Source organism: Chelonia mydas, chromosome 11 (genome assembly GCF_015237465.2).
Source record: "Chelonia mydas isolate rCheMyd1 chromosome 11, rCheMyd1.pri.v2, whole genome shotgun sequence".
In the NCBI taxonomy this organism is placed as follows: Eukaryota; Metazoa; Chordata; order Testudines; family Cheloniidae; genus Chelonia; species Chelonia mydas.
Genome location: NC_051251.2, coordinates 42617300 through 42641729, shown reverse-complemented (window position 1 = coordinate 42641729; position 24430 = coordinate 42617300). Strand labels below are relative to the sequence as shown.

General features: G+C 39.7%; 1 protein-coding gene across 7 annotated transcripts in view; it reads left to right on the top strand.

Moving 5' to 3' along the window:
• Positions 1 to 24430, top strand: part of LNPK (lunapark, ER junction formation factor) — an 88443-nt gene that overhangs the window by 13743 nt on the left and 50270 nt on the right. For 5 of the 7 annotated variants that reach the window (XM_037913225.2, XM_037913226.2, XM_007060523.4 and 2 more), the window contains 5 exons: positions 1662 to 1706; positions 3329 to 3516; positions 8301 to 8359; positions 13976 to 14016; positions 24341 to 24424. In XM_037913225.2, coding sequence (XP_037769153.1) covers positions 1662 to 1706; positions 3329 to 3516; positions 8301 to 8359; positions 13976 to 14016; positions 24341 to 24424 — 417 coding nt within the window. The remainder of the gene's footprint in view (positions 1 to 1661; positions 1707 to 3328; positions 3517 to 8300; positions 8360 to 13975; positions 14017 to 24340; positions 24425 to 24430) is intronic. The other 2 variants (XM_027822951.3, XM_037913224.2) reach the window with 1 other exon arrangement.

Below are 24430 nucleotides of genomic sequence, written 5' to 3'. Positions count from 1 at the left end.
AGCAATGTTCACGTGACTTTTTTGTTGGAATGTCAGGTTGGTCTCTGTTGTTCACATCTCCTCCCTTGTTTCATTCATCAATATATTTCCTCTCCTCATTTATTCCATATCCTACATTCATAATAGCTTCAGATTCTCCACAGGTGTTCCTCCTTTCACATGTACCCCCTTTCTCTGTCTTCCTCAAAGTCTCATCTACCTCCCTCCTTATTGCCGCTGTGTGTGTACACCAAATCACTAGCACTGGAAGTGGGTAGGGGAAAGGTGAGACCCAGAGAACAATGAAGGGCAGCTCTCCTGCACAGCAGCTGAGTTCTTAATTTATAATGAAAAAGTTGCCGGGGCTCAAGCAATTAGGTGCTGGAGCTCAACCAATTTTTTTTACTTTCATAACTGATGCAGCAAGCTAAGTTCCCTCTAAGCTGCATGGCAGCACAGCTGTCTATTAAGCACCACGCAGGTGTTCAGGGCTGCAGCTGGGAGAGGTTCCTCTCCCCAAGCCCCAGACCTGCTGAGGCACCCCTCCCCAGACCTGCTGCAGCTGGGGGGACAGGTGCTTCTCCCCCGGCCCTGCCCCAGTCCGGCCCTGGACCTGCCACAGTTTGGGGACAGGTGCCCCTCCCCCAGAACCGACCCGACCCTGCCCCGAACCTGCTGTGGCCAGGGAGAGGCACCTCTCCCCCTTATCCCAGGTGCTGCTGCGGGGAGAGAGAGCAGGGGTGGAGTCCGGGGCAGCTGGGCTTGGGCGAGCTCAGGCTTCAATCCCCTGTCTTGGGGTCCTGTAGTAATTTTTGTTGTCAGAAGCAGTTCGCGGTGCAATAAGTTTGAGAACCCATATTCTAAGGGCATGTCTACACTACAGACTTAAATCAATGTATGTTAGCTCGACTTCCAGCCCCACAGTAATTAGCGTGGACATCAACCACCACAGTACCCTCCTTCTCTTGGTGGTGGATGTCCTCCGAAGGAGTGCTTCAACTAACTGTGGGGTGGGGTTGAGAGCAAGGGCTTTCAGCTCTGTGCCGCTCCCCACCAGGAGCAGAGGCTAGCTGGGTGGGGAGCAAGGCAGGTATAGCCTGGCAGAGAGCTGGGGGCAGCTGGGCTCTAGCTGCCTGGCTTTCTTCCCCATTTCAGGGCTCCAGCACCTAGCCCTGAAATGGGCAAGACAGCCAACAGCCAATGTAAGTAACAGTGTCTACACAGACACTGTCTCCCGGACTACACCACCATAAGCTCTACACCTCTTGTGGAGGTAGAGTTATTATGTCGGTGTAGTAGGGCATTTACATCAGCGGGACGAGGCTGTAGTGTGTACACTGACATAATTAGGTCAACATAAGCTGCCTGACGTGGACCTACCTCTGTAGTGTAGACCAGGTCTTTGTGTACTAGGTCTGCTGGCACGGTGCACATCCTTGTTAGTGTGTGGCTTAGGAGAGGAGCCTTTATGAGCAGCTAATGTCAGCAGGAAATGTGCACGGAAAGTGGATAACTAGTCAATTAAAATGAGTACAAAGTAAAAGTACATTTCATTTATTGGTTTTGAATGAAAACACCTTAATCTGTTGTCACATATGAATACTGCTGGCAGTATGTTGTAAACAGAATATCTTGGGTATCACTGTAGAGTTCGATGACACCTCTTTTCCCTCCCCTGAAAGCAGGCAAAGGCTTCGACAATAGAAGTGTTGGAGAAAATTGATAAGGTATGTATTTTGCCTCTGCACTATTCCTGTTCTATTTACTTTAGAAATAGACATCTAACATCTGGGCAGTTTTTTAAAATCACCAAGCTTGTAACAAATGGGGGGAGCAGGGAGGAGAGGAGGTTATGTACGTTTTAATTAGGGTTGGCAGAATTCAATTTTAACTTTTTTTAGAATTTTGTCATGTTATTTAAATCTTTATAGTTGCAGGAAGTTATTGGTGGGGAATCAGGCAATAATTATTTAATCTCAGTGGACAGATTCAGAAAGTTAAAGCTTTATAACCATTAAAACACACACTGCCAATATCACATGTCAATATATACAAAGTAAATATCATTAAATCAAAATCTAAGTTCTTAAGCAGCGTTTTTTTACTTTGCCTGTCTATTTTGATTGTCAATGGAAATATTTTTTTTTGGTTTGTGTGCATACGGTGAAATTGACATTTACGGATTTAAAAAAAAATCAAATCCTTCCAAGCCTAATTGTAATGGAATTAAAATTATAATGGTGCTGATTCCAGACTTGAGCATTGATGTACTAGAGACTTGGAGCTTCAGGAGAAGGAAAGTAGAGAGCAGAACCCCAACATTAAATGATTTTGAATATTACCACTTCCTCAAGAAATAGCTACATAACTTATAGTCTAAGTCTACATTTCAACAACTTGTAAAGTAAATGAATGTTAAATTGGCCTGGTTGGAGAATCTAATTAAGGCTAATTTTTAGGCCCTCATTTTTATATTCTCCAGAAAATGTCACTAGAACAAAGTCCTATTCATTTGGCTCATTCGAAAAGCTTCAATACAGGTTGTGTTACAATTTTTATTATGGTGATAAAATAAGATCATGGACAGAATAATTAAAGAGACGGTTCAGTGATCTAGTATGATTTTGGTCAACGTTTGTGAAAGTTGTCTGTTTATGGAGCAATGACCTGTCTTGAAATATCCCATCAATATTTTCATTGGTCAAATTAATGAAGGTGTGAGTAATCCTGTTGTCACTGAAAGTACAAAGCACTGTTAGATCATTCATCCACCTGCCAAAAAAACCAAAACAAAACAGTGTTAAGATATTCAGGACTGTATTCTTAATGGGAGGGAGTACTAAAACAAAAATATAGTTGAAGTGGCTGCAATAGCTCAGCTTTGTCACAGCAGGAGATGGTACTATTAAAATATAAAAACATATTTTGAAGTTTCACAGATGCCTGTTAAAGCAACAGTACTCAAACTGTGGAACACTTTGCTGTGATCACAAAAAGCTGGCTGGTCCCATGATGCTGGTTCTCCCCCTTGTTTCCAAGTTACTAAATTTCATTAAGGCAGCTAAAAATACACATATTCTTAATATCACTCTTGAGTTGCTGTAGTTGCCCAAGGAATGTTATCTGCTCATGAATGAAGGGCAGGTGGTCCATGCCACGGCCAATGTATTAAGGTGTAGTTCATGCTATGAACACTGTTAGATCTGTTGGACAAACAGCGTCAAGTACAGAAAGCCTGATTGCTTTTGTAATGTTTTCAGATGTCATACTGAAATGCTCAACTTCAACAAACCTAATGAAGCATTCGTTACCTTCAACCACTAGTCACTTAAAAATCCTTTATTTACAGGACATCCAGGCATTAGAAGAATTTAGAGAAAAAAATCAGAGGCTACAGAAGCTATGGGTTGGAAGACTACTTCTCTACTCATCAATTCTTTATCTTATTACTTGTTTAATTGTATATTTGTGGTATCTTCCTGATGAATGGACAGCAAGGCTGATTATGATGCTTCCATTTTTTGCATTTCCGTTGATGTAAGTAAAATATGCCTTTTTCCTAACTGCTGTCTCTTTGTTGAAAGGAAGTGGAAAGTGAATCTCAGCAGGGCCCTGGGTTTGTTTTTGTCAACCCTTAAGTTATCACAACTTGCTGGATTTTTACCTTTAAAATAGATCTGAGTAGTTAGGCAGAAGAGTGTGGTGTGGGGTTTTTTGTTTTTTATTTTGTTTTTGGGTTTTTTTGGTGAGGGAGATGTCTGCTGGGTCTGGGTTTGGAGTGGAACTTAAAGATGTTTCAGTTCAAAAAGTGTCAACATCTGAAGATGCTTAGTTTATTAGAATGATACTCGGGTTATGTAAATCTGAACAGCCTTAAAATCCGTTTCATTTGGGTTGAAGATAAGTTTGTCCTGTTCTAAGTTTTTAAAGGGATATCATCAACTCAAAATCTAGTCCTTTAAAAAATATTTAAATTATTAGGATGCAACAGCTACTCCTAAAATTCCTGGACTGTTTTTATGGCTTTATTATCGTTTAGGTTTATAAAAAAAATTTCTCCCCCCATTGTCTGAAAGAGTTGCACAAACAAAATACTTTGTAGGTAGTCAAAGTGCTGGTGAATGCAAAAACTAAAACTGGGAAAGAAAAATGTTCCAAGTTTTCAGTTTAAGTACATTTTAGGTACAACTAACAAAACTTTGTAAATGTTCAAGTTGAATTGATTTTTTTTTTTAATAAAGTTGATGGTGTCCCTTTAACGTGTGGATGAGTTTCACATGAGGGGCTGTTCTACTGGAGTATTCTTGATAGAGTTTTTTCCTATCATAGAATGTTAAGGAGCCCTGATGCTGTTAACTCTTTGAATATACAGTAGGCAAAATGGCTACTAAGTTGGTTTTAGGTCTGTTTGCTTGAACTGATTACTTTGCTTGTAAAGTGTCTTGTTTTCAAAGTTTTGTGTTTAGTTTCAAATTTTACCCAGGGTCGGTGCAACCACTAGGCGAACTAGACGGTCGCCTAGGGTGCCAAGTGGTTGGGGGCGGCCAAAAGCGCGCTCCGGGGAGGCGGTGGAGTGGAGGTGAGCTGGGGCAGGGGGGCGCAGGGAGGGCCGCCTGCAGCAAGTAATGGGGTGGGGGGCGGTGCACAGGAGAACCGCTCCCTGCCGCAGCTCACCTCTGCTCCACCTTCTCCCCTGAGCACTGCCCCGCTCTGCTTCTCTCCCTCCCAGACTTGTGCACCAAACAGCTGATTGGCGCCGCAAGCCTGGGAGGTGGGAGAAGCAGCAGCATGCTCGGGGAGGAGGCGGAGCAGAGGTGAGCTGGGGCACAGAGTTGCCGCATGCGGCTCCCCGGGCTGAGGCGGGGGGGCGGCTCCCCGGGCCGAGGGGGCGGGGGGGCGGCAAGGTGGAAGTTTTGCCTAGGGTGCAAAATATCCTTGCACCGGCCCTGATTTTACCCTTGCTGAAATTTAGGCTTGACAGGATTTTCACCTTGGATCATCTTTGTTTGGGATCGGAGAGGCATGAAGTCTGTTTAGCCTTTTGGTGCTTTAATACAGATATTACAGCAAGACTGATTTGTGCAGACTGTGGACAGCAAAACTACATGAAGAAGTCTTTTAAAATGCTTTTTGCACATGTAGTAATCTTGCTATTCATAATATGTACTAACTTGCTATATAATATTGATGTTCACTTGAAAATGGATATATATTTCATGAAATAAAACATGTAGATCAATATACATGTACAGCAATACACTGACTGAACTGATCTATAAATGAAGGCTCAAAGTAGGCTTTGACAAACAGAATGAATAGGTTTCCCCCCTTCCCCGGTAGTATTGTGAAAAAGGCTTTTTACCTAGCCTGCTATTTATGCCAGCCTCCCTCTTATACTCAAATATAGCAAATGAGTGTAGAAATGAGTATTGCCATTGTTCAAGGGCCTGTCTTCTACTACTAGTCTGATCTTCTAATGGATATTTTGTTCTCCTGTTTTTCTAAGTTCAGTACACATTTCATTTTTGAACGATAGGCTTTCATGAAATCCTGAGTCAGGCAACCACCAAGCATATGAATGTTTAAAATTAAATTTAGGCTCTTATGACTTGGAAGGATGTGTCTGATTTTTCTCCTGAGCCCAGTCCTCTTCAGTTTTTATCTGGCAGGTATGAATGGCAAGCAGCTGCCAGCATGTCTTCTTTCTCAGTCAAGAGGTGAACCTATGTTGAATGCCTGGTGCCATCCAGTACTAACTCTAGAGATTTTTCTGCCTTAAGCAAACTGGAAAATGTCTGCCCCCTACCCCCCCCAACCTGCAGTCACTCACTAACAGTACTGTGTTACCTCACTTCCACAAGGTCTGAGCATGTTACTGATGCTGGTACAGTGAGCTAGGTTCTAGGAATATGTAGCATTTTTAACTTTGAAATACTTACATTTAAATAACTGAAGACTTGAGAAAAATAGTGGCACATAAGAAAGCCTCGCTTCTTGAAACTGCAATTACTTCCATTCAGAATTATTTTGTCTTATTTCTTCAGCTGAAACTTTAAATAATTTAATTCTCTGATAATTAAATTGACAAGATTCTTCATTTAAGCTTTTAAATTTGAGAGCTGGAGTGGACATAATAGTCCTAAAAAAGAGAATTTAGAATGGAAACTTCAATACTAATAGCACTATCTGATTGCTCAACATATAGCACTAGGTGGTGGGGGAAAGAAACTTGACTTGGGGAAAAAATACATAATGGTTAAAGGAAATAATGCTTCTGGGTTTATAGCATACTCTCCAAAACAATTTAAGACCCTATAGACACATGATGCATCATTCTCTCATCACTTTATAGAGAATAAGTGCCACTCACGTGACATATAAGGAATATGTCAGCAATCATTATACTACTTTATAACTGTTTTTAAAATAATTATTAAACCATGAATTTGGAAGCGGAATGTCAGTATAGGATGCCTTTGTTAATCCTGTCTCTGTTAATGATTTGTTGTCTGTGACCTTCAGCAATCACTTCACCTAAGTGCTTTGACATCTGCATCTGGAAAATTGGGATAGTAGTTAACTAACTTACCTCTCAGGGATTTTGTGACTATTAATTGTTGTAAGCATTTTAATAATGCAATATAAGATATAAATGCTAAGTATGTGCTTATTAATCAGCGACATCAATGTGTTGTGTTAAAACTTTGTGGAATTTTGCTTATTCTTTTTGATGCTAAACATGATTTTGGTAACTCTTTGCTTTAACCTCATGCAGACCCCTAATATTTATTATTGGCTTCATTTAATTCTGTGTCTGCCTTTAGATTTTTATATAGTGCCTATGACGAACAGGGTTTTACATAAAATTCTCAGTGAGGCTTGAAAATGTACTTGCTACTAGGGAATTGGTAGATTTTCCTGACAAGCAAAAGGCGCCAAAGTTATCACTTTAAGTAGCACTTAAGTTTAAAAAAAAAAAAAAAATTTCTAATCCTTATGCCTGCAAGGAGAACCTTACTAATGTAAAATGAATGTAAATCAGTGCAGTTTTTCCCTCCTAAGAGTGCAGATAAACTGCTTCATTGTTTCTGCTAATATTCAAAGTCTTATGAAGCAGCAGGATAAAACTGACAAGATGTGGGTCAGAATCACTGCTGCTATTCAATTTTACAGGGCTCTGACAAGAATTATGTCAGTTTACTCTTCTGCTTGGAAAATGATTTAATGTAGCAAGTGCACAATAGCTGTTTTCTGTGGACCATTATGGTATGACCCCTCCCCACTAACCTCCCAAATCTTCAGTTTTTTGAATATAGCTGGTAAGTCTAGTCCTCAGGTTAGTATGTTTGATAAATATTTCAAGAAGTAACCTGCAAATGAAGTTGTTTGCAGCAGATTACATGAGCAACATAGTCCTTGAATTTATGATGTTTCTACATGAAAATCAATCCTTGCTTGAATCCTTACATATTCTAATATGTGACTAAATATGTGTGAGTAGTTTATTTTTAAAATTCTTACTATTATAGGTTTTTACTGCTTTACTTTTGGAGAGTAATATATTAAAACTTCCCCATTAAATATGACATTGTCATTGTGGCTGCTTCTTCATTAGCTCTTTACATAGTAATAATTTGTTTCATTATATTTTAATAGAAACATTACTGATATGTAAATCAGTGCTGTGATGGGAGGAAATGCTGGAGCATCATTCATAACTTCTCACTTCGTAATATATTTGTGAAGATTTTCACTACTTTCTGCATAGTTGCTAAGGATGGTTTCCTTGAAGGAAGTGATTATAGATAGGTTTCAGAGTAGCAGCCGTGTTAGTCTGTATTCGCAAAAAGAAAAGGAGTACTAGTGGCACCTTAGAGACTACCCAATTTATTTGAGCATAAGCTTTCGTGAGCTACAGCTCACTTCATCGGATGCATCGAAAGCTTATGCTCAAATAAATTGGGTAGTCTCTAAGGTGCCACTAGTACTCCTTTTGATTATAGATAATCTACTTTAAAAACTAGGTGTTACAAGGGGAATGTGACCTAGGAGTAATGTTACTTTTTCTGTTGGTGTCCTTTGCAGCATTTGTAAGAGATGTTGGAGGGGAACAATGCTACCTTTTGTGAAAGTGTTTGACACTAGCTGTTCTCTGAAACTTGAGTTTCTATTAAACCTTCAGAATAGGCTACTTGTAAACCATTTTGGAGGAGTGCTAGTCACTCCATAATTGAGGGTGAAGTTAGCTTCCCATTACAAATTTAACTATTTTCAGTTAGTTTACATTAAGACTAATAAAACTACTTTTTTCCCTTCCCCAGAATCTGGTTTATAAGAACAGTGCTCATTTTCTTCTTTTCCAAAAGAACAGAAAGAAATAGTAAGTATCTTTTCAGTCTTTTTCAAATCCTGTGGAACTATTTAGTAGGAGTGAGACTCAATATAATATTAGCTTCCCGGAGAGGAATGATGACCTCTTGGTAGAGGCACAGAGCTGGGACTTGATAGACTTTTAAATTCTGTTTCTGCCACTTACTTCCTTGGAAAGTCACTTAATCCCTTTTCTTCCCAGCTATAAAATGGCAACACCCTGCCATACAGGGGTGTTGTGAGGTGTAATAGATCAGTGCAGGGGCCTTCAGCACTGGTGCATCTTGATCCCTCCTATTCTCTGCCTGTGGCATACAGTAGTTCAATCTTCTGTGGATTTCATTTACTTTTGAGATAAGAATAGATGATCTAGTGGTCCCTTCTTGCCTTAAACTCTCTGATTGTATGTCAGAAACTCATATGGCCCCCTTACTAGTATATAAGATCGATTGACTATAGGCTTCAAAAGAGTTACTACAAGTACTCTGGCAGTATTTTGACTGTCTTAACTTTCTCATGCTGTGTGTAAGGGCAGAGACTGTTTATATGAAATAAGTTCTAATGTCCTTCTTTTGAAGAGACTACTGCAATTTTCATTGTTGTCTGTAGCATGGCTGTAATAGTATGCTATTAAAAAGAAGCAGTGTCTTCTAAATGGAAAAGTGGGACAGGCAAGCATCATTTTCTTGATGTAATATTAATATGTTGTTTTGAGAGCTGCCTATCCACAGCAATGGGAATTCCTGTCTTTTCTATTTATTTAATTTTTTTAAAGTAGTACAGATAGGTGGCATGAGAATAATGCAGAATGTTCAAAAGGGATGGCCAGAGTTCCAATAAAAGGATAAATTCTAAGGCAAAATTTAAAAACAGGCATTTGTGGTGGTGGGTCTATCTATAGTATTTAGAATTAATTAAGAGACCTATTCATTAAAGGTGAAATTGCCTTCAACACTCCTTATTGATGTAGGCAAAACATGAAAAGAGAATTCAGATTTGGCCCTGTGTTTTATGACTCAAAGGAGATTCAAGAATTGTTCTTAGGTTATTTGAAACACCTTGTAATTTACCACTTTAAGCAACATAACTTTTTGAACATCTTTCCTCTGATTCAACACTGCTTAAATATTTTAGATATAAATATACCTATAGCGTTATTTTTCAATGTGTTCTAGGATTATTTTCTTTAGAGATGAAGGTGTATCAGTGTCTCAGGTGCTAATATGTTGCACTTTTTTCAGTTTCTACAGTATCTGTGTAGTTTGCCTGGATATTTTAAGTTTACAGATGTTTTAAACTCCACAGATTAATTTTAATACTTTTGTTAAACCTGTGTTTAACAGACTAGCTCAGACTTCTCTTTCTCCATTCTCTTTTCCTTCTGAGTACAACTGTTAAACTTAATCCTAGTGACAGTGGGGTGGGGGTTTCTATTTTTGTTTTAGACAGTGTCTATGCTGGGAGGCCATGCTTTTATCTTGTCTCTTTCACTCTCACAGCAAGCTGTAGTGGGGGAGATCTTATATTTTGCAGGGGAAGGTGAATGGTTTACATGCTGCTTGATATTCTAAATGTGGCTGTTGGGTGAGGATGGACAGTGAGACTGTTGAATTGAGCCACCATCAATTCTTGACGAAGCTCGGTCTCACTTTCATCAGACGCACGTGGTGCTTTCTCAGTGCTTAGCCAAAATCGGAACATGGAGGAGAGTAGGATGGCTGAAGATTACACTGACTAAGCCAGAGGTGATGGTAATAGGTTGTGTGGTTCGATCTTCAGGTGATGTGGGAGGGGGGATTTCAGTGCCCACTATTAAAATGTGAGCCAGGAGAATGCAGATGACTCTTCCTTCAAGAGTCCTGCATTTGGGAATACTTAAAGATCTCTGTTTATAGGGTGTCTGAACTCCATGTCACTAGTATCTCTTAATCTGTTTGGGTAGACATTTGATGTTGTTTTTCTGCTCTGGACCTAGTCTAGCCCTTAGGACTTATTTAATAAAAATAAATCCCCAAAACCCCCACACCACTGGTTCCAAAATACTGGCTATATGGTACTGAGTCCTTGTTGTTTTCATCCGCTAAAGTTAGCTGAGTGCTAAAATATGACACTTTCCTAATCATGACTTCCAGGAATTGCCACTGGGAGGTGCTCCGTGAGGTTAACTTGTGGATCACTTTCCTTTCCACTTGTAATCTGTTAAAGTGATCTATGCAATAAAAATGAATTGCCCAAGTTTTAAAAATACTACAGTGCTCATTGGGGCTGCAGTTGAAGACCACTGGGAAGTGGCACTTGGTGAAGAATGCTGCTGCTTGTCTGTTACATAGTATTAACCACTGGAACATTTGCCAATTTTTCAACTGAACTGGCATCCTATTGCTTCTGGGTGCAGCTTGAGGAGTTGTCATTGATCTGTAAAGTCTTAAATCGTGTGGGCTATCTGGGAGGCTGCCTCTCTCTAGTGATTTTCTGTGGCAATCAAATTCAGTAATGGTGTATGTGACCATGGTGCCTGGAGGGGTCATATTGAGAATGCTTTCTCAGTGAAAACGGCAAGGAATAGGGCAGACAATCTCCAAAACTGGTGGCTTATTCTGTGATTAGATTCACTAAGCCAGTAGCGAAATAGCTTCTGTAATATCACACTGGTTACCAAGAATCCAAAATACAGTCCCCCTTTAAGCAATCCAGTCTTTGGCTCCCAAGTCTAATATAGCAAGAGATTACTGAAAACCGTATTCACCATACTTAAAGTCCTGCCAATTCCAGAAGACCGGATACATTGCCCACCAGGTCAATGAATATTTCATATCTCACCCAATACATTCTTACAGCCAATCCTTATTAACTAAATCTAAGACTTATTACTAAAAGAAAAAAGGAGAGTTATATATCGTTCAGTATACATACAAATGTGTGTAAAGTCCTTAGGTTAGTTTCATAGCAGAGATGGTGAGACTGCTGATTTGTAAGTCTTTCTGAAATCAGTGTAAAAGGTTATAGTCCAATAGACATCCAGGTGCCGAGTTTGTTGAACTCCTTTTGTGAGAATTCCAGGGGGAACCCAGAGTAAACCTGGAGGCCTCAGTCTTGTGGCTTAGACTTTCCCTGTCAATGTTTAAGCAGATGTGAGATAAAAAGGATCAGGCCCGAAGCTTCCTTTATAGTTCTTTAGCAGGCTTATAGCCTCTTGACAGCGATCGTCACAGAAGGGCCTTCCTTGGATGAAGACTAGGTAAGGTATATTATTGCTTTGAAGCTAATCGTATGCTTCCTATACATACATAGGTAACTAGTTTGTATTAATTGACATAAGGCAATTAACCATTCAAGCTATCAAGGCAGTTCATTATAGCATAGACAATGTAAGCTGAAGACGAAGTAAATAACATTTAGTTCCTACAATACGTTACATCTTTGGTCTTTGATTCAGTAGAATATAGTAATGAATCATTAAAAGATAGAAACAGGATTTTAGCATCTACAAACTAATTAGATCACATTGTTAAACTTCTTACAAGATATAGGTAAACACAGACAAATAGTATCTATTCTTGATTCTCCAACAATACAGGCAAAAATGTTAAAGATTCAAGTCTACTTAACATGGCTTTAATAACTATCCACAAGGAATGGCCCTGTTTACCATTTCAATGCCTCCTGTTGAGTTGTTATGGATCACACATAGGGTGACCAGATAGAAAGTGTGAAAAATCGGGACAGGGGAAATAGGTGCCCATATAAGAAAAAAGCCCTAAATATTGGGACTGTCCCTATAAAATCGGGACATCTGGTCACCCTAGTCACACACCAGTTCACTAGTCTGTCAGCGTCACAGTGTGTGAGCAAGCGGCCTTAATATTTAATCACTTGGGGGCTCTATGACTCTGGAAACTACTTCTTCCAGCTGGCCCAACAACAGTGGGTCTCTAGGCCTTGCACCATACTCTATTGCTCTTTTCTGAGGACAAGGTAACTGGATTGGTGATAGCTGTCTCTTTGTATAAATTATTTTAAATTATGGACGTATGCCCAATTTATACATTTCTGGTGCATGTTATAAATTAACAAATAAAATATCCTTGCCGTGATGAAAGAAGCCTACTAAATCAGCAAGAATTGAAATGTTGTCTGAGAACACAAACACTAATGTAAACCCTTTTTTTAAATTTTGACTAACAATTCATAGATAATGCAAAATTATTCCAGACTTCTTCTTTTATGAATTTGTGATGGCCTAAATAATGGTTATGTAATTCCATAATTTTAGTTTCTTCTTCACCATAGCCTTTTCTCAGTTATGTACTATCTTTGTGAAAAACTGATGCTGACAAAATAAATTTTGAGCCCACAAAATGAGCTGTACCGAGGAAGCTGGATTCAGCTGTTAAATAACACTAAGGGAGGAAAAATTAACTGTAAATACCGTTATATTTTTCTGCTTGTTAGAATGTCTTGTTGACCTATAAAGGAAGTAGCAGAGAATTGGTAGTATCAAGGGAATTCATTCCCTTACATTGCAGACACTGGCTTATTACAGGGAGTTTTCCATAAGTACTGAACTACTAGTATTGACTTTCAGGAAAAATCCCACATGGATTTGACTTAATTTTTTTTCTTTTAGAGAAAAAGGGTAGATGTTATGCCTACTGGCTGTAACGCTGTCCCTTCTATTCTGTAGTAATGAGATGATCTTCTGGTAGTTTTGTTATATTTTGGAAATGCTGTCAGGATGAAATATATAGATCCCATTGTTAAGTTAAGGAATGATCTAGTATTTGCAACTAGCCTGCATGAGACTTGCATAAAATATATTAGAGACACAGGTTGGGTGAGGTAATATCTTTTATTGGACCAAATGGTGAGAGAGACAAATTTTGCTAAACACTAAAAATCATGGACTGAATAGAGATGCTGGATTTATGGCTTATTACAACAATCTGTAATCCACTAACCCCCAAGACTGGAGAGTTGTTAATGGGCCACTTCACCTTGAATGGTCCCTTGAAATATGTGTTAACTCCTTATTCTAAACAGTCTTTTCCACCTCATATTTAGCTGTGACACTCTGAGTACATTTCACAGATCTGAAGAAGAGCTCTGGGCACTCTCGAAAGTTTGTCCCTCTTACTAACAGAAGTTGGTCCAATAAAAGATATTACCTCACCAACCTCATCTCTTTAATATCCTAGGACCAACACAGCTACAACAGCACTGTAGAAACTGTATTAAACATGTGAATCTGGGAATCAAAAATGTTTTCTGTAAAGTCAACTGAATCAGCATATTTAAACAAATATTGCTATTGTTGCACCAATTTTAATATCGGTCAAAACAGGACTTGTGCTGTACTAGTTCATTTAATTAAGTGGTGCTTTAAAAGGCTTTATAATTAAAACTTGAAACTGCCAATAGCTTTAGGTGGCTTATTTAAAACACTTACGTGAAAATAAACTAAGCACAAGAAGGATTTGCTAATGTACTGGGATTACTTGGGGCCAGTGAATGGAAAATATTGTTTGGCTCTCACAAGTGAGAGAAATATTCAGTTAACCTATGCTGAAATATATTTCAGTTACATTTTTAATATAAAAACTAACCTAAATCTTGGGGTTTTTTTTAGGTGAAGCATTAGAAGAGCTAAAATCCCAAAAGAAAAAAATAGTGAGTAAATTTTTTTCAAATAGATCTATCCATTATATCCTGTTAAACATTCTCTCTACAGCTTTGCTAACTGAGATTGACTATAGAACATAGTTTCCTTTCTTTCCCACCCTATCTTTTTGTAATGTGTTTATAATACATAATTTGAGGTCTTGTCCCTCACCAAAAATAACCAAAATTGATTCTTGCATTTGAAAATCAATCTCACTTTAGTTTATTTGGACATCCCATCAAGCCACTGATCTTGGGACTGTTGGATCTACAATCTGATCCTATTTAATCAGGGATTGAAAAATTTACCTGAAGCCCACTGGCATGAGGACTAAACTGACTAGTCAAGGTGAAAAATATCTGTGCTGCTGTGTCACTAAAACCACACCCCAATAATTAAAAAATACAGTACACAATTGTATTTAATTGTAATATCGTCAATTAACTTTGTTTGCTTGAGGTTAAAAATAAAATGTAACTTTCGTTACCTTATCTCCCTTTCTGGCTTTGTTCTATTTTTTCTTTTCTGTAATAGATTATAGTGTATCTTTTCCTGCATTGCCTTGACAGTTTCTTCTTTTCCTCCTTTCTCCCTGCAATGTTCTCTATCTCCTTCCTTTCATTCCCTCTTCTCCAAAATCTCTCTTCCATACTTCATATTTTTTGTCTATCCTATCAGCCTCTCCCTCTCTGAGCTCATCCACTTTTTTATGTAGCTCTTCAAACAACACTTCCAAATAAGTCTGAAACTGGCACTCGCAAGTACTTTGCTTCACCTGGATCAACACTTAATCTTAGTAGCCTGGATTTTGAGTTGAAAGAGTTCCTGGGCTTTAAGAATTCTTTCTTTCATTACAATGGTGCAATGTTGGGAACCATTCCATTCTGATTTTCAATATGATAAGGAAGATCGTTGTTCACTTATGCAAAGATTACACTTCATTCTTCTACATTGTGCTATCAAGCATACACTTAAGTGCTAATCATTTGGCTTTGGAAAGAGACTGTCACCCAAGACACTAGACTCCCTTCATAATTTGGTCCTCATATATTTTTCTCTCCAAGTTACTTAGAATCTCTTTGCTCCTGTGGACTTTATGTCCAAGGTATGGAGATGCTGTCTCAGTAGTACTTCTCTAATCTTAAACCTGTGAGGTGACCCTCTTTTTTTCAGTTGCTCTCTACTATTTGAATTCTTCTAATGTGGTAATATTCTTCTAATATCTTCTGATTTGATATGACAGCAGCCAAGCGGGTGGCAGAACTAGAAGCCCCAAATCTTTTCTCCATATGTGCATCAGCCATAACTACAATAGTGTCCTTACAAAAATGCTTCCTTACCTTTTAGTAGCTTAATTCAACCAAATATGGAAATGAAACTGCAAAAGCTGTGAATATTTGTTTGAAACAGATTATCCTAAAACTTTCTGCATTATATCACTTTATGATGGACAGAAGGAGGGCCAAATAATCCATATTTTTATTCTTTCCTACTTAGAAATCAATTATCAAAGAAGCCTAAATGTTTCAGGACATGTCACTAGCATGCTGTATTAAGGCAAGATCTCCAAAAGAGTGTGTTTTGGACTCACGCCTCCTCCAGTGATATCTGTAAGACAGTCAATTGTTTGGAGGGAAACAGCATAAAGCAGATAGCAGTACCTGTCCATTACAGGGAAAGGTGACCTTACTAATCTTCCACTCTGTTTTCCTTTTTACTGATGTGGGGGTTAAATTGAAATAGAATAGAAACAACTTAGAGGTAACTGTCCCAATTTCCTAGTGAAATCGCATCTAATTCTCCTCCTTTGCATATTTAGAGATCTGTATCTGTAAACTGACACTAGTAGGGGACCCATTCAATTAGAGTGGTGGTGGAAGAAAGGGGAGTTCACTTTTTTCTTCAGAATGGCTTAAATAGATGCGACTGCCCGTTACATTTTTTTTAAATCTCCCCTCAGGAGGATTACATTACATGTGGACTGTCCAAACAAGTGCTAGTAGATACAAACAAATAACAGGAGAGTTTCTGAACACTTATTTTCACTCTAAAACTTTCTAAATGTCAGTAAAGCTGCTTGACTTCCTGGAAGCAAAAGTAGTCTTAAATTCTAGTATGGTAAAAGGACTAGTGAGGCTGAATTTTGATTAGTGTACAGTTTTACTCACTTTATGATGATGAAGGTACAACAACAAATTTAAAATAGGAGTAGTCTATTCAGTGCAAAAAGTTTAGAATCTGGGTCTGTAGTGAAGAGTCTGGCTTTTGTTGAAGGAGACGTTGGATAAGGGAATGAATGCTACTGAGACACAAGAATGAGGGTGGGAATGGCAGGTATGTGGAAAACTGCTGAAATGCCCAGATTTCAGTTAACAAGCAACATTTCTTTAAGGTTGAAGTCTGTGACAAGACAAATGTTCTGCAGCCAGTATAGAAATTGAGACTTAACAATGGTAGAAGGGAGAGATTTCTAAAGATTGTGCATGTAGTTAGTCAAGAAAATTGGCCTAGTGTGAATAAATATAATTTAAAAGTTGAATTGGAAGAGCCTAGTGTAACTGCGAAAGTATTGTTGATTGATATTTTATGCTTCTATGACTTCTTTCCTCCAAGGGTATGAGTGTTATACTGTCGTTAAGTCTCAACCCCTTAGCTCTAAGGACAGGAAAATGAAACACAAGTTGTGAAGACAAAGGTCACATGGAACTCTGGGAATAAAAACTAACTCTGACTAATCAGTCTGCTCTAACTACTAAACTGCTGTCTCCCTTGTGAACCCAAGAAATTCAAGGAGGGGTTTCTGTTAACTGAGCTATCACCCCGATTCTCTAAATATGTACCCTTTTATGTCCTCACAGCATGTAAATAGCGTCTAACTTGTTTTTCACCTCTACATTCAAATAGCTCCTTAACAAGAGTTAGCAAATCATGGTTCAAATTATACTCTGTTTATATTTAACTAATTATACTTTAATATTTTTTGTTAAGTGTGAAAAAATAGTATTTTTGGCCATACTTTACTTCTGGAATGCTTACTCCTCTAAAGAGTAACCTTTTACTTCATAGTGAATATTAGAAGGGTAAAATCATGCTTAATTTTTTAATATTGATGATAATATGTGGGACACCACAATTGTCAGCTGACTCGCTGTCTTTCGTGAAGTCTGAGGAGGCTCTTGTGTCCCTTGCTCCCAAGACAGATGACGGCACTCTTTGTCCTTCATCGTGTGTTTTGTTCCTGATGCCCACCAGAGGTACAGAGACACTCCAGAGAAAGATATCTTTGGAGTACTTGTGGTTGTGGTCCTAGGCCACACCCATGGCCTACTGAAACCTGTGAGCGTGCTCCCTGCTTCTAGGCACCCCTACAAGGTCCAGGAGGAGGACGTTAGTACTGAGCAAAACCCTCAAGACCTGCAACCTTTGGAACATCCACCCACTATGCTGCAGGAGGATCAGTCTCTGCCTCCTTTACTTTCATCCTTGTCATTGCCAGATGAGACTGTGGCTCTTAGTGACACCTCACCTGTCCAAGATGACTGCAGGGCTTACTAAGTCCTTTCAAAGAGGACATAATTCTCTTGATATCCCTGTTGAGGTGGTCCAGGAGAATTCGTATAGCCTCATGGATGTTCTGGGTTCAACAGGGCCTTCTAGAGTGGCTCCCCCATCAATGAGGCCATCCTGGAGCCTATAAGAGCCTTGTGGAAAATATCATCCTCTCTCTGCCTCTGACAGCCAAGATATCTGAAAGAAGGACCATGAGCAGTGGAAGCTCCCTAAAAGTGGAAGGGCCACTGCTGCCCGCTTCCCCGAGACCCCCTTCCTTGTGCCGCCCCAAGGCCTCCCCCCACGCTCTCTCCTCTCTGCCTCCTTCCCCTGTTGCTTGCCCTTGTGGCTGGTAAAGAGTGGGAGGGCATAGTCCTCCCACTTTTAAAAGAGATGGAGTCATGGCTCCCTGGTCCTACCTTTTCCGGCGCTCCTGTAAGGTACTGTGTGCCTTCTCAAGCCTGAGAGCATTTTTATACCTATCCCTCCCAGGTTCCTTGATTGTCTCAAAAGTATATGAAAGAGTGCATCAGGGATAGCCTTCTTCTACCCCAAAGGAGAAGGGTGCAAATCTTTTTGATAGAAAGATTTATTTCCTAGCTAGCCTACAATTTTGTTTTTCTAACCAGCAAGCCTTACTGGGAAGGTATGACTTATTCCTCCGGGGTAATGTAGTGAAGTTCTCAGACAAATTGCCAGAGGATGCCAGGCAAGACCTCCTTATAAGAGAGCAAACTGGTGGCTAGGACCTCTATGCAGGCTGCTTCAGGTTCGGCAGCCAGAGTTATGGCATCCTCAGTAACTTTGTGCAGATGTTCGTGGCTTCAAACATTTGGGTATACCTCAAGAAGTCTAGCAGGTGATCTAGGATGGGTGGGCAAACTTTTTGGTCTGAGGGCCACATCGGGGTATGGAAATTGTATGGCAGGCCGTGAGTGTTCACAAAATTGAGAGTGTGAGGGGGAGTGAGGGTTCCAGCTGGGGGTGTGGGTTCTGGGGTGGGGCTGGTGATGAGGGGTTTGGGGTGCAGAAGGGTACTCCAGGCTGGGACCGAGGGGTTTGGAGGGCCGGAGGGGGATCAGGGCTGGGGCAGATGGTTGGGGTACGGGGGGGGGGGTGAGGGCTCCGGCTGGGGGTGCAGGCTCTTGGATGGGGCCAGGGATGATAGGTTTGAGGGTGCTCCGGGCTGGGACTGAGGGGTTTAGAGGGCGGGAGGGGGATCAGGGATGCGGCAGGCTGTTGGATGAGATGCTGCAAAGTCTCAAAGAATCAAGGGCCACTTTGAAATTGTTGGGAATCTACATGCTGTTCCCTAAACAAAAACAATTCTGCCCTAAGTCTCTTCAGAGATACCTACTCTTCCCCCTTAGGCAGCCTGACCACCCCAAAAAAGGGGGAAGAAACTGCAGGAGGAGACCTACACTGCCTCAGTTTTTTTCTGTGGCAGGCTCTTTGATGCAGTCTGGGTTTTTTTGACTGCCTTGTTGAGGACAGAGTACCAGATCATATCGTTGCAGTATCTCCCTTCCCTGTTTTTTCCAAGGGGTTGTCCCATTTCCTATTTGCTGAGTCCCACAGATGAATGGATCCTATGTATTGTGGAACAGAAATACTCTGTAGTTTATTTCCAGGTTCTCCTTCCCATCTTCCTTCCAATACAGGTACTCTGTAGTTTATTTCCATGTTCTCCTTCCTTCCTTCATATTTTCAGGGTTCACTCTTCCAAGGTTGTTCTCCAGGAGGTCCAGTCTCTTCTTCATTTGAGAGCTATAGAAGAGGCTCCCCCTCTTTCTCCGAGAAGGTTTCTATTCATGTTACTTCCTGATCCCAAAGGCTAAAGGAGATCTCAGGCCCATTTTAGACCTGCAAAATCTGAACAAATATATAAAGAAAATAAGGTTTTGCACTGTCACCCTGGCATCCATAATCATCATCTCCGCCCCTGATCATGGCAACTAGTATGCTAGCCTCGACTTGAAGGACACATGTTTCTATGTGGCTAACTACCAACGCTAAGATATCTGGTCAACAAGGCCCATTATCAGTTTTTGGTCTTGCCCTTTGGCCTGTCTATGACCCTGAGAGTATTTATAAAATGTGTGGTGGCGGTGGCTGCATTCCTAAGGAAAGCAGGTGTACAAGTGTTTCCTTACCTGGATGACTGCCTTGTGTGAGGTCTATCCATGCTCCAAGTAGAAGTCTGTCTCTCCAAAATATGGTATCTCTTACGTGTTCAGGATATGTGGATAAACAAGGACAGGTAAATATTCTGTTCAGAGAATAGAATTATAGGGGTGATTCTGGATTCTATGGATTCTACGGTAGTCAGGGTGCTCTTACTTCAGGCCAGCTTTGCGATAATGATAAGTTTTCCATAGACCTCAAAGCCCATCCGCTTACAAGAGTGAGAAATTGCCACAGACTGCTGGGCCATATGTGGTTTGGCATGCCAGACTTCATCTCAGGAAATTGCAGGACTGTTTAAGGTCACTCTACTCCCTGAATCATCAACCATTGGACATTCTGCTTTGAGTCCTTGCAGGAATGCTAGCCTCCTTGGACTGGTGGATGGACCCAGACAATTCCTTTGCCCCTCCCTTACCCACAGTGACTCTTGTTACAGATGCTTCTTTTCTAGGTTGGGGAGCTCACCTAGAAAACTTATGAAGTCAAGGTCTGTGAGCCCAACAAGATTTGGGTCTTCACACAAACGTGCAGGAGTTGCGGGCTATGGCCTGTTAAACTCTTTTCTTTCACATCAAGGGTCAGAATCTTCATGTTCTCATGGACAATACAGCAGCAAAGTTTTGCATGAACTGGAAGGGAGGGTGAGACAGTCTTAGACAATACGTCTCATAGAGTACAGAGTTTATAGTGAACTGTGTTCACATTTAATCTTGTAGAGTAAAATTAACAAAAAATGCATTTTAATTCCAAATGAATGAATTGGAGGCGTTTTTGTCTGCTTTTTGATGGAATGTCCACAAAAAAAGGGCTAGATTTGTTCACTTTACTGTTAGCTCAGATTATGATCTACTCAGAGTACAGACTGTTGTGGCCTAATGTATGCATTTTAGTTCCTATTTTAAATAAAGGATTGCTATATTAACTCATACATTTTATATAAAAGATGTGAATTAATCTTGCAGCTCAGCGAACATCAGATTCTTTTAGTTCTCCAGTTGAACTACTTGGACCTTTTATGGTGGAATGGAATGTTAGCTATTGGCATGGTGTGCTGCTGGTTCTCCAAATTTTTAGCTGCTAAATCAAATTTAAAAGAAGCTTAAAATGCATTGATGTTGATACTTTTCAAATATGCAATTGATGTAGTTGCTACAGAAATTCTGTTGATTGCCAGTTGGAGAGCAGACCATCCATGAAATTATGAATCGGCGAGATTGTAGTCCTTGAGACCATCTCTTTAAGATATGCTTACCATGATGAGCTAGTTTGAAAACCGCTGTTTTGTAGGGTGGTATCAAGGTACAGAGAGATTTCAATTATTTTTGTGACTCTGGTTACTGAGAAGTTGGGCTGTTGCATTTTGTACAAATTGGATTTTCCATGTAGTCTCCACCTTCAGTCCTAAATGCACTTAATTACAGTAATCTAGCCTAAATGTAGAGTATATCTTTGGCTTAATTCTTATAAGAAAGAAATAGGTATAGTTTCCTTAAAAGCTGGAGGTGAATGAGATTTCTCACCAATGAGTTGCCATGTGGATGATCAGGAGGAACCTGGCTCTACTACTCTGATGAATGGAAGGTGAAGATGCCCTACGGAAGAGAGGTCAATGTCTTGGCTAGCTCTTTGAAGTGCTTCGCTTCATTCTTGCATGGGTCACTTTGAGTTAGTTGCAGTCTGTCCATGTGCTAATCTTTGGCAGACACTGACACCTTGGTGACACCATTGATTGCGTCGAACAGAAAAGGAGATGAAGTGGATGTCATAGCTATATTGTTGAAAATAGAACCTGTGACCTATTGTAGCCTCTCCAGATGTCTTGTTACATTGAAAGGGAGGTGTGGAGAACGTAGAACTACATGTGCATGCTCTTTAAGATGAGCAGCTGCCTTTCATGATGCTGGGTCCTGCTAGGATCTGGGGCCATTACTAATGGAAAGTGTATAGAGTATAGAGAAATCAAGAAATAAAAGCTATTAGGTTTGACCTCTAACAAAATTTTCGTTGTATCCTTAAATGTAACATTGACTTCTTCCAAGATCCTCTGCAATACTTCATTTATTTTAGCACTGTTTAGCACTACACTTCATATCTAGAGGGCTTGCAATCAGTTTATGCAGACAATCCATTTCAGACACAATACACAGGATAACTAGGTGAGAGTCTAATCTTAAAATGGTATAGAATTTATTTTATTTGGCAGATTGTCATTAACAGGCTGTAAGAAAAAAGCATCAGATCATTTGAATGGGGAATCCTCCTTGGTCCATAAAAATAGTTTAATAGAGCCTTGCACTGAAAGTGGACTACCAGGTATGTAGTCTACTGGAACCATGTAAAAACTTCACTAAGCAGATATTTCATGCGAACTATAGGCCACTGTGATGCTTTGGAGCAAGGCTTCTTATCTGTCAGTGCCTTGCTGATGCTGAGGGGGGATCAGGGATAGGCTTTCATTGCTCCCATATTATTTTTGTGGCTGTAGATATCAAGAAACTGAAGGCAATCTAGAGCTGCAGTGGCAGTGCTCCCAGCAAGAGGTCTGAGTGAAAAAGGCTACTATAACCCTTTGACGGCATGAAGAGTCTGTGCTGTTTCTTCACCACCGCTCAGACCGACCCCTGTTGTTCCCCAAAGGAAAGCAGAGGGGCATAACGGGAGAGTGTTACTTTCCCTTGGTGATGGGATAGTGTTAGTGTATACTAGCTTTCATGGCTGGTTCAGTTTTACAGGAGAGCTGAAACAGTTGTGGAGCCTCTCCTAAGGTCATCTGCTGGAGGAAAATGGAGGTGCACAGAGACCTTTCTAAAGGCCTTTGTGTGGTGCTGGCTACTTGCCTTCAGTTTCCTCTTCTTTTGTGTGGCTATCAAAGAGCAATGAAAACATGACACCCATCTTTTAACTGCTTTCCAGTAGCATGAAAAGGAACAAGTAATTAGCCCAGTTTCAGGGCTTCTGAGTTGGGGGAGGAGCCAGAGGTTGACCAAGGTGCTCCTTCATTTGCCTTCATAAAGTGATATATCACCATAACTGGCTCCTTCCCAAGCCTCCTTTCCCAAATCTCTTTCATCCACATTGAGATTTCCCTTCTGGCCTCCCCTTCTCCTTAGAAATATTATTGAGGGATGTGTATTCTAGATCCTTATTTCTGATCTCATACTAAAGCTCCATTGCACTTTTTGCAAGGATGGTAGGCTAACCCCAATATCCTGCTCAAATTTCAGTTTAGAGAATTGCTTTTTATTTCCCTAATCATTTAGTGGTTTCAGTTGTGCTTAATGTACAATCTGGATAATATTTCATTTCCTGCCTTAAACCATTGTGAGTGTTGCTGTGAGCGGTTAAACAGATGCTGCATTTCCATTGTGAATGAAGTAAATTTTATTTACACATGTTCTGGGATCTATCTGGATAAGAAGGCACTATTATAGTTGGTAAGCTATTATCACTAATCTGCAGGTGAGAAATGAAAATTGCATCCATCCCACCCTCTACAAACTAGTGGTCTTGAAGTCTCAGTAAATTTATTTCTTAGCAGCGATAAATGACTGACAGAACTTTAATTTTGTGGCCACTGACCTTTTAAGTTACCAACTGTTCACACCAACAGCCAAACATAATATGAAACTATAGTACTCTAAACAAAATATTATTTGATACTGGAATATCTGAGGAATAAGGTCCATCTAAGACTCTGTAAAATACGTTATATTCACTGTACATATTAGCCATTTGTCTTAACTATGTGTATCTGTGTTCTAAAGTTCAGCTTCTTCTGATGTTGGCTATTAACTGCTAAAAAGATACTTTACTAGTGATTACTTTTTTAATTAAGCCCATGTATTAGCTATAAAGCCACTTGAGTGCATTGTAAATAAAATGCTGTATAATGAAGTGTTTTAATTATGCTCCCTAAAGTATGCATAATACTCAGTAAATTTTTATTTAAATTCTTAACATGTTCAGTTGTTTCTGAAAAGCAGTTTGAACGTAACCGTAAAGATAGAGTTTAGTCTTTAAAGTCACTTGAGCAAATTCCATGGCTGTTCTCCCAGTTAGTGAGTTTTCACAGCATTTGCAGCAAGCTAATTGCTTCTGCTAATAAATAATCTAAAATCAATGCTGACAGCAGTTAATTGGCACAGAGACTTTATTCTGTAAAGCAGTTGGCTAATGACCTTCTTTAAATTAATAGCATTAAGTGCTATGAGGAAATAAATCTGAGGAATTGCCTGTCATTTGCTTGTCATGTCTAATAACTTCCAATAATGATAGCTGATAGATTTTTGCACATTCCATTATTGAAGTTGGTGCATGTAATTATTCTCCTCATTATATGTAAACAATTAACAATATTTGGTGTTTCCTTGCAATAAAGCTATTGAGTACAAGTTAGAAGTTAGAAACAATTTTTTAAAGCTAGATTTTGTTTCCTTTGAATACAGTAAATCAAAGTGGCTGAGCACAGTAATGCTTGGTTGGACTAAGCTTTACACTCTTGCAAATTTTAATGTGATGCTTGTAAATAGAAAAATAAACATTTGAAATCTTTTTTTAAAAGAAGTCTGTCTTGACCTGTGAAACCTTTGTTTCTAGCTTGAAGAAGTAATGGAAAAGGAAACTTACAAGACAGCTAAATTAATTCTTGAAAGGTTTGATCCAGAATCTAAGAAGGCAAAGGTAGGA